This window comes from Microtus pennsylvanicus, chromosome 7 (genome assembly GCF_037038515.1).
Source record: "Microtus pennsylvanicus isolate mMicPen1 chromosome 7, mMicPen1.hap1, whole genome shotgun sequence".
Lineage (NCBI taxonomy): Eukaryota > Metazoa > Chordata > Mammalia > Rodentia > Cricetidae > Microtus > Microtus pennsylvanicus.
Window position 1 is genome coordinate 106,665,962 of NC_134585.1, and position 17,555 is coordinate 106,683,516.

At 46.2% G+C, this 17,555-nt stretch overlaps 1 protein-coding gene across 4 annotated transcripts in view; it reads right to left on the reverse strand.

Annotated features, from left to right (window-relative positions):
• The window catches only part of Sort1 (sortilin 1), an 80,860-nt gene that overhangs the window by 17,285 nt on the left and 46,020 nt on the right, over positions 1 to 17,555 (reverse strand). For 2 of the 4 annotated variants that reach the window (XM_075981607.1, XM_075981609.1), the window contains exons 6-11: positions 17,169 to 17,242; positions 13,850 to 13,899; positions 11,343 to 11,470; positions 8,358 to 8,502; positions 7,320 to 7,475; positions 5,681 to 5,787 (exon numbers count right to left, since the gene is read on the reverse strand). In XM_075981607.1, coding sequence (XP_075837722.1) covers positions 5,681 to 5,787; positions 7,320 to 7,475; positions 8,358 to 8,502; positions 11,343 to 11,470; positions 13,850 to 13,899; positions 17,169 to 17,242 — 660 coding nt within the window. Of the gene's footprint in view, positions 1 to 5,680; positions 5,788 to 7,319; positions 7,476 to 8,357; positions 8,503 to 11,342; positions 11,474 to 13,849; positions 13,900 to 17,168; positions 17,243 to 17,555 lie in introns of all 4 variants that reach the window. The other 2 variants (XM_075981606.1, XM_075981608.1) reach the window with 1 other exon arrangement.

Sequence of the window (17,555 nt, forward strand, 5' to 3'; positions counted from 1 at the left end):
TCCTCAACAGATGCTAGCAACTAAATTCAAGAGCATTGTTGCCATTCACCACGATCAAGTAGGAGTCATCTTTGGGATGGCAGAATGGCTCAGTGGTATGCAATTCCATTTATACAATATACCACATTAGCAGAATGAAGAACAGTAAAGAAACATGCAATCATCTTCATAGATGCAGAAAGTTTTGATAATTCAATGTTCTTTATGTATAAAAAATATTTTTACTTATTGTTTTATTATTATGTATACAACATTCTGCCTCCATGTATGCCTGCACGCCAGAGGAAGGCGCCAGATCTCATTACAGATGGTTGTGAGCCACCATGTGGTTGCTGGGAATCGAACTCAGGACCTCTGCAAGAGCAGCCAGTGCTCTTAACCACTGAGCCATCTCTCCAGCCCTGTATAAAAATTCTTAACAAATTAGGCTGAGATTGTATCTCCAGATAATAAAGGTCACAGGAAACATTATATTCAAACATTAACAACTGAGTTCATTTCCCGTGTGATCAGAAACAAGACAAAGATGCCCTTGCTCTCCTTCTGTTTGGCACTGTGCTGGAACTTCTGGCCAGAATTTGATGACAATAATCCTAGAAAAAAGGATTTGAAATGTTTGTCCTGTACAGAATGGATGATGTGTGAGTAGAGAGATGTTAACCTTGATTTGAAAATTATACAATGTTTATCTTTATTAAAATGCCACATGGTTCCCATAAGTATGTAACTTTTTTATGTTTTATGTATCTGTGATGGTTTGAAAGAAAATGGGCCCCAAAGGGAGTGGCACTGTGGGGGCTTGGCCTTGCTGGAGGAAGTGTGTCATCGCAGGGGTGGGCTTTGAGGTCTCATGCATGCTCAAGCCACGCCCAGTTAGACAGCCCAATTCCTGTTGCCAGTTAACTCAAGATGTAGGACACTCGAATACTTCTCCAGCACCATGTCTGCCTGCAAGCCATCATGCCACCATGATGATAATGGACTGAACCATCTCAATTACTTTTCCTTTATAAGCATTGCCATGGCCATGGTGCCTCTTCATCACAACAGAACCCTAACTAAGACATTATCCAAGAACTAATGATCTGAAACCTGTTATAGGAGACTGTTGGCCAACTTGTTGTAAGGAGGTCGCTTGTTTGTTCCCAGCTGCTCAGCCAGGAAATAATCACACCAAAACCTTATTATTTGCAATACTGCTTGGCCAATCACTATAGCATATTCCTAGCAAGCTCTTACATATTAAATTAACCCATTTATATCATTTTATATTTTACCACGAAGCTCGTGGACTACCGGCAAGGTCCCAGCTGGCAGCTCGTGTCTTTCCTCTCTGGCGGCTATATGGCATCTCCCTGACTCCACCTTCTTTCTCCCAGCATTCAGTTTAGTTTTCCAGGCCTAGCTCTATTCTGCTTCTTTATAACCAATAAAAACAATACCTATACAGAAGGGCTTCCTACACTAGAAAACAACTTTTAAAAAGGAATTGTTTGGGGGCTGGAGAGATGGCTTAGTGGCTAAAAGAACTGACTATTCTTCCAGATGACCTAGATTCAGTTCCAGCACCCACATGGCAGTTCACAGCTGTCTGTGACTCCAGTTCCAGGGGACGAAAACCCATAGCAAAATACTAATACACATAAAACAAAATTGAAAAAAAAAATCCAAAAAAAGAGAATTTTTCAGCTAAGGATGAGTCCAGTCAAGGCAGTGAATGATCTGTGTGGAGGAAAATAAAAACAAAGAAGTTGTGAGAGACGCTGATGATGCAAACCCAGGCAAGGAGATCTGTGTGCACGGATTGGAGGGAACGATAGGGTTGCAGTGTCTGTACTCCCCAAAGTGAGCTACAGACTTTACCTCTAAAATCCTGTTGGCATGGGTTGGGGGGCTGGGGCTGCAAAATTGGGATTTGAGTTTAGCCTGGGCTACAGAGCAAGACCCTGTCTCAAAAAACAAGCTGGGCAGTGGTGTTGCATGCTTTTAACCCCAGCAAGTGGGAGGCAGAGGCAGGTAGATCTATGTGAGTTAGAGGCCAGCCTGGTCTACAGAGAGAGTTCCAGGACAGCCAGAACTCCACAGAGAAGCTCTGTCTTGAAAACAAAAACAAAACTCAAAAAATAAAACAAAATAAAAAACCCAACAACAACAACCAAAAAACCAAAACAAACAGACAAAACCCCAAAACAAAACAAAACCAAAATGGGGGAGGAAGACAAAAATTTTGGCATCATTTTTCCAGGAAACAGTGAGAAAATCCTAGAATTTATGTCTTTGAAGACTGTGAAACACCAAAGCAATCTTAAGATCAAACTAAAGGAAAAGAAAGCCACACTACCTGGCTTTACAGTAGGCTATGAAGCTACAGTCATCCAAACAGCATGATGCTGCCATAAACACTAACATACAGGCCATGGAACAGAACATCCTAGACATAAATCCATACATCTATAGTCAATGAATATTTGACAAAGGAATCAAGAACACTTGAGAAAAGGGCAACTTCAATAAATGTTGCTAGGGAAACCTTATATCCATGTGCAAAAAAAAAAAAAGATGTGAATTCTGATTTCATACCTTCTACAAAAGTTCATGCCAAACCAGTGGTTCTCAACCTATGGGTCATTACCCCAATGGGGGTTGCATATCAGATATTTACAAATTATAGTTATGAAGTACCAGTGAAATAATTTTGAGGTTTGGGGTCACCATGACATGAACTGTATTAAAGGGCTGCAGCATTACAAAGTTGAGAAACACTGTTCTACACAGACTTGAATGTAAGACTACAAATTAAAATACTAGCAGAAAACATAGGAAAAATCTTCGTGACACAGTCTAGGCAATAACTTTGGAAATGATCCTAAGGACACATACAACAAAAAGCAAAACTGTACAAACAGAATCACATTAAACTAAAGTGCTTCTACAATGCCCAGGAAATGCCCAAAGAGTGAAATGACCATCGACAGAACAGACGGTATCTGCAAACTGCACACGGCACAAGGGGCTGGACAGCAAGAAACAAGTGTCTAACTTCAAAGGCAGTAAAGAGCCCAGGATATTAGAAGAAGGTTCAGCGTTACTCACTACTGGGGAAATGCATACATAACCACAGGCATCGTCACCTCCAACTCGTTAGGATGGTGACATCATTTGTGTTAACAAAAAGATAACAGTAACAAGTACTGGGTAAAGTCACGGGGCAAGGGGAGCCCTTGTACTCTGTTGGGGAAACATGATTAAAGCCACCAACACACACAACAGTGTGGTGTTCCTCTCAAAATTTATACAACTGCCAGGAAGTCTACTTCTTAATATATCTACAGGCTACATCCACTGTGGCTCAACTCAAGAAAGAGAGCCAGTCCACGTATTTTTAACAACAGAAAGATTTACTTTATATGCTTTCCTTTGCCTATGTTTTGCCTGCATGTATGTGTGTGTGAGGGTATCGGATCCCCTGGAGCTGGAGTTACAGACGGTTGTGAACTGCTGTATGTGGGTGCTGGGAATTGGACCTGGGCCCTCTGGAAGAGCAGATAGTGCCTTTAACCATCTGCTGAACCATCTCTAGCCCCCCTCCCCCCGTCTAAGCTGCTGAACCATTTCTCCAGGCCCCAGACTATTGAAAGGAAAAAGAAGATGTGGTCTATGCCCGATGGGATGTTAGTTCTTCTCAACAAAGGAGATCGGATGGAAGTCAGCAGAGCTGGACTCTGCTGGCTCCCGAAAGAACCTGCTGTTTGCCACCACATGGATGAACCGGGGAAACTGTATGCTAAATAAAATAAGCCAGGCACGAAAGACAAATACCATTCAATGTTACTTAAATGTGGAATCTCATAAAACACTAAACTCATAAAAGCAGGGAGTAGAGAGGCGGCTGCGAGGGATCAGGAGCAAGGGGGAGGGGCAGTGTTGGCCAAAAGGTTCTGAGGTTTCAGTTACATTGGACAAGTAAGTTCTGGGGAGCTAGTGAGCATCATATAAACTGTGTAATCTGCTGAGACTAGATCTAAATGCCCTTATCTTACACAATAAAAAGATAACCAAGTTAATGAATGTGTGCACTAATTAGCTTGAGTGTGGTCATGTATACCACAATACAATGTATACACACAGCAAAATGTCATACTGTACCTTATAAATATGTGCCATTTTAATTTGTCAATTATAAGTCAGTAAAGCTGAGGGGAAGAGTAAATGTCAGCAAGTAGGGGAATGTGTGAAAGCAGTTTAACAGCTGGTGCCTTCCAAGAAGCTCAAGTGAGCCAGGTGTGATGACACCTGCTTGTAATGTCTGCACTCAGGAGGTAACCTCACAGACATGGGTAACTCTGAGCCCAAGATCAGCCTGGTCCACACAGGGCCAGCCAGAGCCACATGAGAAATCCTATTAAAAAAACCAAAAAACCAAAAAAACTTGCTGGGCAGTGGTGGTGCACGTCTTTAATCCCAGCAATCGGGGCAGAGGTAGGTGGATCTCTGTGAGTTTGAGGCCAGCCTGGTCTACAGAGCAAGTTCTGGGACAGCCTGGTCTACAGAGTGAGTTCTGGGACAGGCTCCAAAACTACACAGAGAAACCCTGTCTTGAAAAACAAAAACAAAACAAAACAAAAAATTCAAAAACCAAAAAAAAAAAAAAACAAACCCTCCAACAGTCCCAACAGTAAAGATTATCCTTCTGTAGTTGCTAAAAGGCTAAGCCAAGCACTAGTGGAAGGAAGAATGACGGTTGGTTCCACTGGATGGACAGTAAGGAACGCTAGGATTTCCACAGACTGTAACTAATTAGGGTTTGGGGAGACAGACCTGACTCCTGCAAGGACATGGAAAGGCCACAGAGGAGGAACAGCAGGGCTAGTGGGGGAAGAGCAAGGGTGTGTGACCTCAAGGGTGTGTCTGTAAGGAGAGGGTGGAGAGAGCCTGGCAGGACAGAGCTTTCATTCACCAGAGCTCGGACTTTACCCAGATAGCAAAGTGGAACCAAGAGAAGGTTGGGAAGGGAGAGGCGGAGGACAGGAAAGTATCGCGGTAAGCAGAGGCCACCACTCTGCCTTGGGTGGTGGTGAGAGGAGCAGGGGCAGGGCAAGCCCAAGGCAGAGGGACAGGAAAGGGTGAAGACGACTGAGGTAGACACGGTAAGTGTGGCTACAAAGGGAACTGTGAGGTGGGGATGGTGGAGGTGCCTTTTATCTCATGCCACGGGAGAGCACCACCAAAAACTCCAGGCTAGAAAAGCAGAGCGACCCTGTGTGGAGCAGGTCTGAAGGGAACACAGGAACAACCAGCTCTCCCAGGGGGTACTGGCCCATGCCTATACCATGTTATAAATGACTGTTCTTCTAAGGCCTCTTCACCACCACGGAGACCCCTGGCTAACAACCAGCACATCTGTCCATTCTGTCTTCACTCAGAAATTTAACAAAATATATAAATGGTTGGCACTCCATCTTTTTTTTTTTAAAAGACAACTTGTAGTATCTTATCTTGGCCTCTCCATATCATTTCTACTTCACAGATTGTAAGTGAATTCATTGTTCTCAAGCCTTCCACCTTCACCTGGGACCCTGACTGGGAATGAGATTTCATGATGTCAAAGCTTAGCACTGCTCAGAGCAGGGTGGACTGGCTGCTTTTCTGCACACACGGATGACGGTGGGCACCAACAAACCTCATTCTTGTTCTTGGCGGTCGCGTCGCACTTGCTGTTCTCCGGCTTCCGCAGGTGCTCCCACCGTCCTCCCTGGTCAAAAGTGATCATGCTCTGAATAGAATTATCTGGACAGGGAAAGAGTGACGACGTAAGCCCGACACCCTGGAGGTCTCAGAGTCGGCCCACCATGCCAGTTACGCATCTACGCTTTCATAGAAAATAGATCCCATGTGTTTCTCCTCGCACCCCACTCCCTTTCCTTCCCCCTTCCCACTCTGCTTTGACTCTGGAGTCTCCCGAGCTCTTAGCACCTTCCACAGGCTCAGCTCAGCCCTGGTGAACAGCAGGCCTGAGGAAGGTGTGCCACAGGACATCCCCGCTAACTCCAGACACCATCCGGAGTGCACACTCCGAGAAACCCAAAAGCATTCCTTTATGCTGTAGTTTGGAACTTAAATTCCTCCCTCTTCTCTACTGCCCAGGTTCTCAGAGCGTGGCTGCCAGAATGAGAGGAGGCCAATGAGAGGAAGTGAGATCACTGGCTGTGTCCTCGCAGGGGCATCAGGATTTAGCCTCCTTCTCTGCCTGTGTCTGAGGTGACTACATAGAATGCGTATGTTAGAGACAGTGAACATGTGGACTACATAGAATGCGTACGTTAGAGACAGTGAACATGTGGACTACATAGAATGCGTACGTTAGAGACAGTGAACATGTGAACTACATAGAATGCGTGTGTTAGAGACAGTGAACATGTGGACTACATAGAATGCGTACGTTAGAGACAGTGAACATGTGAACTACATAGAATGCATGCGTTAGAGATAGTGAACATGTGAACTACATGGAATGTGTATGTTAATCACATGGATTACGTGCTATGGAAATCTGGACATCTAAGGTAGATTGGAAATGTGTGTGAGAAAGGGAGAAGGTTTGAATTTAAAACGGGCTAATGCAGGCAATTCTCACTCAGAAAGTAACACAGGAGCCGACTTGAAGAAGCACTCTACCTGGCAGACCTCTGAGGAAATGGAACTGCCAGGCAGATCTGTGATGAGTTAATGTGCGGCTGGCACATCTGAGGACTGACGGGGGTGGGGGGGTGGGGGGGGTGAGTAGCTGAGTGCCAGAGAGCAAATGAGAGAGAAAAGAGCTGGATGTGTGGTCAGGGAGGGGACGAGGAGTCAGGGTCATCCAGGACCTCGGAGGCCACTGAAGGTATCTACAGAAGAGAAACAGCCCTTTCCTCCACCAAAATATAGACACATAAGAAAGCTTTAAGGGTCTTTGTCCTGGGAAGTAATGTGTTTCCTTGCATAGCACCTTGGTAAAGGGGAGTCCTATGGCAGAACTCTGGGAGAACTTTGGCTGGCCTAGCACTATGCTCTCTACATGAAAAACAAATACAATGTTAGCTCAGGCTCATTCCTCTAGGCCTAACTCTCCAAATACAGAAGACCTGTAACGTACACTTCCCTCTGTGCACCCCTCCTTCCCCCTTCTGCTGCTCTGCGATGCTCTACTTTCTCCACAACACACAAGGGCGGGCTTGTTGGCAGGACAAGCACCTCACTGGGGAAGGACCAGCAGGCTCCCGAGGACCTCAAATCCTGACCCATTCCGCTGAAGGAGCCAGAACCAGGCCGAGCCTCACCTTCGGAGAGCATGCTCGTTATGTAGACTCCACGGAGGGAAGTCACGTTGGTGAAGTCAGTCTCTCCACCTGTGGTGGTGTAGAGATGTCGGTCTAGAGACTTGGAGTAGACGATGCCGCGGTCATCAGAGGTAAAGATTGTGCCAAATCCGGTATCTGATGTGAGAAAGCAAACAAAAACACTGAGTCTTGAAAGGAACCAGAGAAACAAAACAATAATCTTGTCATGAATGCCTGGCCCAGCACATTTGTTGATCACAGCTTCACACGCAAAGTCTTCACGTTTGTCTTTAACCCTGGCAGTCAGCTTAGATGCTGGAACCCAGGAGACCCTTCATTGTGTGACATAATCAGAGAAGCTCTTCCCAGGTATATTTTGCTGGCACATGCATTGTATTTAGGTTCATATTTCACACATTTCTAAATCTTTGTACTTTAGAATGCTTCTCAAACTCTTCTGTGAAGAATTTTTTAAAAAATTCTAATATATCACAAACTGATAGTTTTATATAAGAAATTATCACTAGAAAAGTGAAATTGGAACAAGACAAAATATCAGCCCTAACTTTCTATCATTATGTTCAAAAGACATAATGATGCTTTATCAAATGGCTGTGAGTTTCTAGGCTGGGCAAAGCGGCACATACTTGGAATCCCCGCCTCCCGAGTTAAGAGGAGGAGCATTGTGAGCTTGGAGTCACCTGGTCTACAGTGTAAGCCCCCGTCTCAACACAACATCAAAAAACCAAAGCCGGTGTCTGACTCTTCCCTGTCCTCACCTGGCCCAGACTGCTTGCACTTCAGTCCCACTGAGCAGTCTGCTCCGGGGAGCTCCGCCTTAAGGCACAGCCACCCTCACAGACCACCGGAGGCACCAGAACAAGTGCCTTTTAAAGAGGCAACACATCATCTCTGGGGTATTAATAAACCTCTTGGGGTAAGAAGAGAAGTTGACATGTACAAAAGAACACTTCTCAGAGGAGAGTCCCAAGTTTACACCTCTGCGGATTCAAGGGTGGGCCACTAAACGGCTCTTACCTCCAGGTTCATCTACATGCATGAACACCATGTCATCATTGGCTGCCAGAATGGAGTAGAACTGCTCCTGTCCCACGGAAGGAAGCTGCGCCATGCTCCACGTATCCCCTTGGTCTGTTGACACGTGGATCCTTCTCGTTGTATCCTAGAATAAATATACCAGTAACTGTATTTTTAATTTTCCGTCAAGGTGTCATGTTAAGGACATGGAACATTTTTTAAATAGTTGTGTTAATCCTTTCCTCGGTGGGTACAATTGCAAGAAGTCCCATGGCAATACTCTAAGCTGCTCCCACTCATCTCCAGGCAATGAAGTGGTCCATTCTATCTTGGCTTTCTCTGGCTCCTCTTGTCCTATGGTCCTCCCAGTCGCTGGCACCCATCTCCTTCAGCAGAGCTAAGGGTGTGACTAGGTTGATAACATTTACACATGCTTGCTTGAAATTCTCAAAATGATTGCCACTTGAGTGTCTGGTCTTTTTGAGATAACCCTGGCTTTAGAGAATTAATCCAAAGAAATAGATAATTGATGGCCTAGAAGATGAAGATGAAATCCATGTTGGGAGACCACAGGAGAATCAAGATGAGACAGGCATGCCTCTAAGGAATTCTCTCCATAGCCATGAAGGGGACCCATGCAGGCTAGGAGGAGGTCAAGAGTCCAGAACTCCTGGAAGGATACTGGTCAGTGAGAATTTGGATAGGGATCTGTTAAGAAGCAACTGCCCTGGTCTCTGCTCCTGGAGACCAGCAGGTGTGGTGCAGTGGTAGATGCTGTGTCTACTTCCCATCCTGGATCCCTCTCTTAACCTCACGACTTCTGAGTCTCTCAAGGTCACCCACAATCCACTCTTCCAACCCAGTGGGTCATTCTCGGAGTTCACACAACTCTACCACTCACTTGGGTTTGCCAAGCTGACAGCTGCTGCCTCTGCAAATGCTTTCGTAACAACATGGTGTCCTGATTTCCCCGGCCTCAGCCCTCCCTCCCATCCAGGCTTCTTAGCTAGATTCTTCCTCTCTTGGCAGCCTTCAGTGGAGAGGTGCTTCAAGCCCTGCTCAATCCTCCCATCTTTTCTCTACCTGCCCACTCCTCAGAAGAAAGCATCCGGTCACACAGTTTTAAGTACCATGAAATTCTGGGAGATTAGTATACACAAATGCTGACTTGTCATTTCCTCTCAGATACATAATAGGCATTTCATATCCAACACTCTGAATTCTTGGGTTTTCTCCCACAAACCTACTCCTATAGCCTTTGCTACTCTGGGAAATGTCAAATATCCAGTTGCTCAGGCCAAAGACTCGGATGTTTCCTATGGCCTCACTTTTTTTCTCTCTGACAAGGAACATCTAAGGCAACCGGCTCAACCAATTGGCAATACATTTAAATACACACATACAATCTCACCACATCTCCCCTCACCCACTGTTAACAGTCTGCTTCCAGTTCCCTTGCCCCTCGAATACCTGACAGCCTCTCAGCTGCTTCTCTCGCTACCTCCACTCTTGCCTTCTCTCACGCACACCTATTCTGCTACAGTGGAAGCCAAATCACACTACAGTCCACCTAGAGAATAAAAGTCCTAGCCAGGCAGTGGTGGCGCACGCCTTTAATTCTAGCACTCGGGAGGTAGAGGCAGGCGGATCTCTGTGAGTTCGAGGCCAGCCTGGTCTACAAGAGATAGTTCCAGGACAGGTTCTAAAGCTACAGAGAAACCCTGTCTCAGGGGTGGGGGGGAATCCTGTGGGCTGCAGCTTCCCACTCCACCCCCACCCCATTTCCCCAGTGCTCCAGCCACACCTCACACTCCTTGTCTTCTGGAGGTCTGAGGGGCTGTCTCTGTCCTTGCTGATTCCACCCCAGGCGTGCCCTCCTCAGGTCACATCACCTGGATCCCACCATGCACAGGGCCTGTAAACAGTGCTGCCAGTTCCTGCTGCTCCCCATGTCCCTGCTGTTTGGTTCTTCCCCTAGACAGACCTACTTGCTGTGGTGGTTTGAACAGGAATGCTTGGTCATAAGGGAATGGTGATACTTGACATGACTAGGAGGTGTGGCCTACTGGAGTGGGTGTGGTCTTAGTGGAGGAAGTACATCACTGGGATGGGCTTTGAGGTTTCACAAGTTCAAGCCAGGCCCACTATCTCTCTCGCTGCCTGCCAATCTGGAAGCAGAACCCTCAGCCCCTCCAGCACCATGTCTGCCTGTGTGCCGCCATGCTTCCCACCGTGACAATAATAGACTAAACTTCTGAACTGTGATTCAGCCCCGATTAAATGCTTTCCGTTTTAGAAGTTTCTGTGGTCATGGTGTCTCTTCACAGCAAGGGAACAGTGGTTGAGACACTTGCTTAGCATGGGCTTCCCCACTTGAATACAAGCTCAGAGAGCAGGAAATATATGTATGTATTCACTGCTATCTTATGGGATTTAGAGTAGCACCCAGTACATAACAGACCCTCAACTAGCATTATATATTTTACTATGATTATAGAACAATGTGCAAATGAATGGCTTTCTTCCCCCTCCAGATAGTCATGTTTGAGTAAAGCCAAACACTGGGCCTACAAGTCCAAAACCAAGACTGTTCCAGTGACAGGGTCGACGTCCACAGTATCCCCGAGTTAGTCTCTGTCGACAGAATCTCTTCTGAAGCTTTTACTGAAATATTTAAAACCACAGAGCTGGCAAGATGGCTCAGTAGGTGAAAGTATTTTTGTCACCAAACTTGATGACGCAGGCTTGATCCCTCGGGTCTACACGGTGTACGGAAAGAACGGACTACTGCAAACTGTCCTCTAAGCTCCTTACATCCGCCATGGCATGTGTAGGGACACACATATCACCCACAGACAAAATCAATCAGTGTAAACACTTGTTTTTCAAATGCAAGAAGACAAGAAATGCTGTCAGGAGTGCACAGGAAAAGAGATCCACGTGTGTGTTAGCAGGGACATCAGACCCTGAGAGGAAAATACTCACCTTATCAGCCATCACAGAGGCAAAAAGGAAACGGCCCCCAAGACCAAACGAGTAGATTTTCACGCCAATGGTTTTGAAGGTTTTCCCCAAGTCAGACGTTCTCCATAATTCCAGCGCACCAAGATCAGCTTCTTAAACAAGACAAAGTATCGATTAAAACTTCACTTACAGGTGCCTGCCATCCACAGGGCCGCTCTAGAGCCGCTCTTGTTTAATACAGAGAAGACACTTCTGTATTAAGGCACATTCTGAGCAAATGACAGCCCATGCAACACGGCATCACACACAGACTTACACTTGGGTTTGACTCAGGTGAGGTTTTCTAGTGCTCATGACTCACAGTGTTGTACAACAGCAGCAGTAATGATCTCTCTTCATGGCACTTTAAGATGATCTTATTCTGTTTTAAATGATCTTGCTTGAGACTTTCCTTTCTTGTTTATCGTCTAACACACTACACTACTGTTCCATGACAGTGGGCCCTGGGTGTTTTGTCTTCATTGCACTCGTGTGTAGTCTACAGCAAGTACTCAGGTATTTATTGCATGAAAAAAAAAGATGTTTTCCTTCTGCTTGGATAGTGAGCATGGATTGGGAGGCCAATAGTTCAGCTGACATGAAAGCGATCCATCTTCTACAGGAACCACTAAGGCTGTGAGTCTCCTACTGTTCATGGCCTAGTGTTTGCTGTATCTACACTGCTATTATGGCTTGGATATGAAATGTCCCTCCCACACAGGCCCATGGGTTTAACTGCTTGGTACTGTTTGGGGAGTTGTGGGATCTTTGGGATTGCGGGTCACCAACGGCAGGACCTGAAGCTGGCATTTACTCCTGATTCTGGTACGAGCTCTTTGCTCCCTGATTGGCTAAGATGAAAACAAGCAATGACTGCGAGCTTTTACTCCCAAGCAGGGTTGCTCCAGCTGCCATGCTCTCCTTGGTCACTGTGGGCTGCACCCCCAGAAACTGCAAAGGAGAATATGCCTCTTTTAACCAAGTTGTGCTACATACTCCTACTGCCAGGGACAGAGCTGCTTCAGCCAGCATGCCTTCCCTGCCATGATGGACCAAACCCTTTAAAGGAAAGAGCCAAAGTAACCTCTCCTCCCTTTGGTTACTCCTGCTAGTGTTTTGTCAGAGTGATAAGTTTGAGGAAGAATGGCCCCTGAGGCTCATATATTTGAATGCTTATAGTTCATCAGGGAGTGGAACTACTTGAGAAGGATTAGGAGGTGTGGCCTTGTTGGAGGAAGTGTGTCACTTAGGGGTGGGCTTTGAGGTTTCAGAAGCCTAAGCCAGGCGCAGTGTCACTCTCTTCCTGCTGCCTGTGGATCCAGATATAGAACTCTCAGCTCCTTTTTCAGCATCATGTCTGCCTGCACATCACCATGTTTTGTGCCATGATGATAATGGACTAAACCTCTGAAACTGTAAGCCGGCCCTAAATAAATGCTTTCTTTTATAAGAGCTGCTGGGGTCATGGTGTCTCTTCACAACAACAGGACAGTGACTAAGCTAAGCAGTGATGAGAAAAGTAATTATTCCAGAGATTTGGTATCAAAGTTGTACTCTAGTGACCGCCTGACTGTGTGGCTTTCAGTCTAGTTCTGGAATGAGTTCAGACTAGTTCAAGGAATGAGCAAGAGTCTGCAGCTATGGGACAGATGGGCACCAGAATGCTGTAAGTACGGCTCAGTGGGCCATTCTAGTAGGAGCTCGTGAGGGCCAGAATTCTGAGAGAAATGTAGATGTGAAGGCCAGACTTAAGAGCAGAACAAGATCTCTGTTGGGAACTGGGTTAGAGAACATTTGTGTCACACTACGGTAAAGAATCTGGCTGTAGTCTGCCTGTGATTTGAAATGTTGAATGAGGCTCAACTGAAAACTAATGGATTAATTTACTTGGCAGAGATGTCAGGCAGTAACATTCAGATTCTGGTACGGTTACTGCTCCCTGGGTGTATAGTCAGGATTGCTGTGAGAATTCAGAGGGCAAGTCGAGAAGGATGCGAAGAATCCTTAGTTTGCCGGAGAAAGGAACGAGAGCAAGTTTCAAGTTGCAGGCAAGGCAGGTGAGACAAGTGGATGTGACAGTTAACTAGCCATGCCAATTACGGTGGCGCCAAACACTCGGCACCGGGGCAGCAGGAAAGGTGCCGTGAGGGCGAGAGCCCACCCGATTAAACCAGAGCCAACATAACCTTTCTCCCCTGAGGCCACGTTTATCAGGTATTGGTTACAACAGCAAGAAAATGTAGCACATACGACCCTAAGATGAACTTTGTCACCTGCGTGTATGGTTACACTTTTATTGACCTGGGCACGATAAAGGAATTTAGTTGTATTTTCAAGATTTGAAAAGTCATTAACAGCTTTGAATTTTCTGTAGCTACTGAATTTGCAGGAGCATGGGAAAATCTTTTACTTCTAACCTACACAACTCAGAATATTCTACCATGAATGGGCAGCCAGGACACTCTCTTCTGGGACTACAACATACTTACTGCAGGAGCCATTCACATAGGTGGTAAAGAAGATGATGTTGTCTGCTCCCCTACAAAGAGGCAAAGACAGGAATAAGAAATGGAGTAAGGCTGGTCGCAAAGGCCCTGGCAGCGTCTGGCATACTGGTCAGGTTCACAGTGAGCACTCAAGAGGAAAAGTGGGGAAGCCGCTCAGATGGTCCCCGGGTGGAGCTCCCCACAGCGTGCACCCCTTTGTCTCCTAGAGCCGTCTACCTCACTGTGAGAACTCTGCGGTCACACTGACGGGCTTGCACTCCTACTCGGCCGCTGGACGCACACCATTCCCCCGCAGCCTCATGCTTCTCTCTAGTCACTAAATCATAACCTTACAACTCCCAGCACAAGCTTAAAAACTAGTCCTCCTGTGGGGCTCTCATGGTCACTCTAACTGGAAGTCTTTCCTTTTCTGCTATAAAATTCTTGAGCAGTGGCTTCTCAAAAAGTTCTGCTTCACTACGGACACTTGGAGTGTCTGATGACAGTTCTGGTTGCCACTCCTGAGATGGGGCGAGGAGGAGGCAGAAGTTACTCCTGGCATCTAGTGGGTACAGATCGGAACGCTTCTGAACACCTCGAAGTGCACAGAACACTCCCTCAGGGATGATTCATCCCGCCCAATAGGCAAGAATCCCTGCTCAAACAGCCATGGAGCCGGCATGAGGGAAGCCCCATGCTGGAGCACTGTGCCCGACAACACACTGTCTGCCATCTGCCGCTATCTGTCACCTGGCCAGTTGCTTTAATTGCGCGGTGTGTGTCTCATTGCCTCTGCCACAGCGATTGGCTTTTTCGGCTCAGTTGCTTTGTGGTTTCCCATCTGAATTTAGCCTGGTGCTTTTTTTTTTGGGGGGGGGGGTCAGGCAGGGGTTTGAGACAGGGTTTCTCTGTAGCTTTGGTACCTGTCCTCGAACTCACAGAGATCTGCCTGCCTCTGCCTACCAAGTGCTGGGATTAAAGGCGTGAACCACCACCACCCCAATTTAGTTAGCTTGGTGGTTTTTATGAGCTAAACAATTTAGTTATTTCATCAAATAGATAACTAGGTCAGAAGTTGAATTATCTAAATGAAACTTGGAAAGGTGGTTTGCGGGGAAGGAGGTCCTAAGAGCACTTATAGGTTACCATCAGCAGAAGGTCCCGGGTGTAAGCATGCTTTTTAGAACTTCAGGCTGGACATTCCTAGAGATCAAAGGTCTAAAGGTGAGTTACCAGCATCAGTAGCCTAGCTACCCTGAGTTTAGAGCTAAACAATTAAATATTGTACAAAAGTAAAATATCAGGGCTGGAGGGATGGTTCAGCAGTTAAGAGCATTTGTTGCTCTTGCAGAGGACCCAAGTTCGATTCCCAGAACCCACATGATGGTTCACAACTAACTGTAACTTCTGGACCAGAGGGTCTGATGCCCATTCTGACTCCCATAGGTACCTCGAGCATGTGGTACACATATATACACATAGGTAAAACTCATTAGAAAAAAAAATTAGGGCTGGAGAGATGGGTCAGCGGTTAGGAGAGCTGACTGCTCTTCCAGAGGTCCTGAGTTCAATTCCCAGCAACCATGTGGTGGCTCATAACCACCTATAATGAGATCTGGTACCCTCGTCTGGCCTACAGACAGAATACTATATAAATAAATAAATAAATAAATAAATCTTTTTAAAAATTAAATGTAAAAAACCTTGTGTAAAGCTGGGTGTAGTGGCACATACCTTTGATCCCAACACCCAGGAGGTAGAGGCAAGCAGATATCTGTGAGTTTGAGAGCAGCCTGGCTTCATAACATGTTTTAAAACAGCCAGGGCTACATAAAGAGACCCTATCTCAAAGCAGAACATCACATATACATAATGAAGAAACCTTGCATAGGCAATAAAATATCATTCAAAATTAGCCTTTTATTATAAAGATGAATTTCAATGGCTAACGTTACCACACCTTAAAATGATATGAGTATTTTAGTTCTGTTAGAAGTGACTTGTTAATGTACAAATGACTTTCTTGCTGTCAAAAAAGTCCGTGTTCAGAGTGGACCCAGTGGACCCAGTGCCAGCACCACTGATTAAAACATGAAATCAGGTGTGGCCTGGGCACAGAAGCACTCCAAAATCCTCCTTTAATGAACGCTTCTGGAAAAGGCCCACCTCATTTAAGTAGCATAGCTAGTATTTTAAGTGCTTTGGGTAGATATATTTCAAATATGTATGATTTATTTCTTCTGGTTCCCTAAGTAGAACACATAAAACCCTTGGGATCTGGGGTCGTTGCCACGAACATTAATCATATCAAGCCATAATGCAGTGTTCTCCCAGAAGCTGCTGAAGTGAGTGTCCTTCCTTGATCCAGCACAGTAATTGTGTCCTGAGTGCTGTCTGTTTTCTCACGGCTCTCCTGCCGGCCTCCAGCTTTCAGGTGTAATTCTAACATGGTCGCGTGTTTGCTGCTAGCGGCCCTGCAGCTCATCTCTGGCAGTGATCTGCTCTTAACTGGGGAACCAGATTTGTTGAAATGAGTCGGTGGAAAGGAAGAGACTCTGAACACGGACCTGAGCTTGCAGAATGTGGGAGGTCTGAGGCTGCCGACTCAGTGCTTGCTTCACCACCCTCCAGAGTCTGCAAAGAGGTTTTCTTTCGCCAAGGGGAACCTGACGCCCAGAGAGGGGAAAGCACTGACTAGAGACAGAGCTGGGCTGGGACATGGAGCTGCCTCTGGTACACGGCACATGGTCTTTGGGCAGGCACAGAGGGTAGGGCATGCTGCCAACAGAAGAGAGTGTTTTCTTGCTGCAAATGGTGGCACTTGCGCAGTCTGGAAGCCCTTTTGGCTCTTCCTGCGTTCACACTGTTTTACGCAACTGAAATGGAGTGCTAGACGAGGAAGTGTAAGCCCGGCTATAGAGAAGTACCAAAGACCCCGCATTAAAGCCCCATTTTATGTCCCAATTGATGTTACCAGCTACGGAGAAAGACTCTTTGTAGGCAGCAGTCACATGACTTATAACAGTCAGTGAGACAAAAATCCTCTGCCAACACAAATAGAAGCTCCTCCAGGGTCAGGTCTGCGTCCCGGCTCTCTTCCTATCCCCTATGGAGCTCCTCCAGGGTCAGGTCTGCGTCCCGGCCCTCTTCCTATCCCCTATGGAGCTCCTCCAGGGTCAGGTCTGTGTCCCAGCCCTCTTCCTATCCCCTATGGGACCCTGGAGAGCACTTGGCACAGAGCAAGTACTTGCTATTTATTCATGTGACTTCTGGCAGCACTAAGGTTTAGGGCTCTGCACAGATGGAGTCTTGTGTTACTCACCATTTGGCCAAACATACTGCTTTGTGGATTTCTTCCCATTTTTCCCCAAAATTCTTGGACACCCACAGGCCATTCTGAAAGATTATAAATGACTTATCAAAATTCCAGCTTTATTCTGTGCAGCTGTTTATATGACCTTTCATGATTCACTTCCAACCAGTCAGTACCGTAGAAAGACATACTGGAGCTGTCTGAGCAAAACACTCACACACACACACACACACACACACACACACACACACACACACGCATGTGCACATATTACTTAGACTCGGAGTCTTGGAATTGAGAACAACAAATTCATCTAGAGCACCCTGTGTGCCAGGCCCCGTACCAGACACTGCATTCCTGCCTCTCGAGGAGCTCACAGTTTAACAAGAGACACAA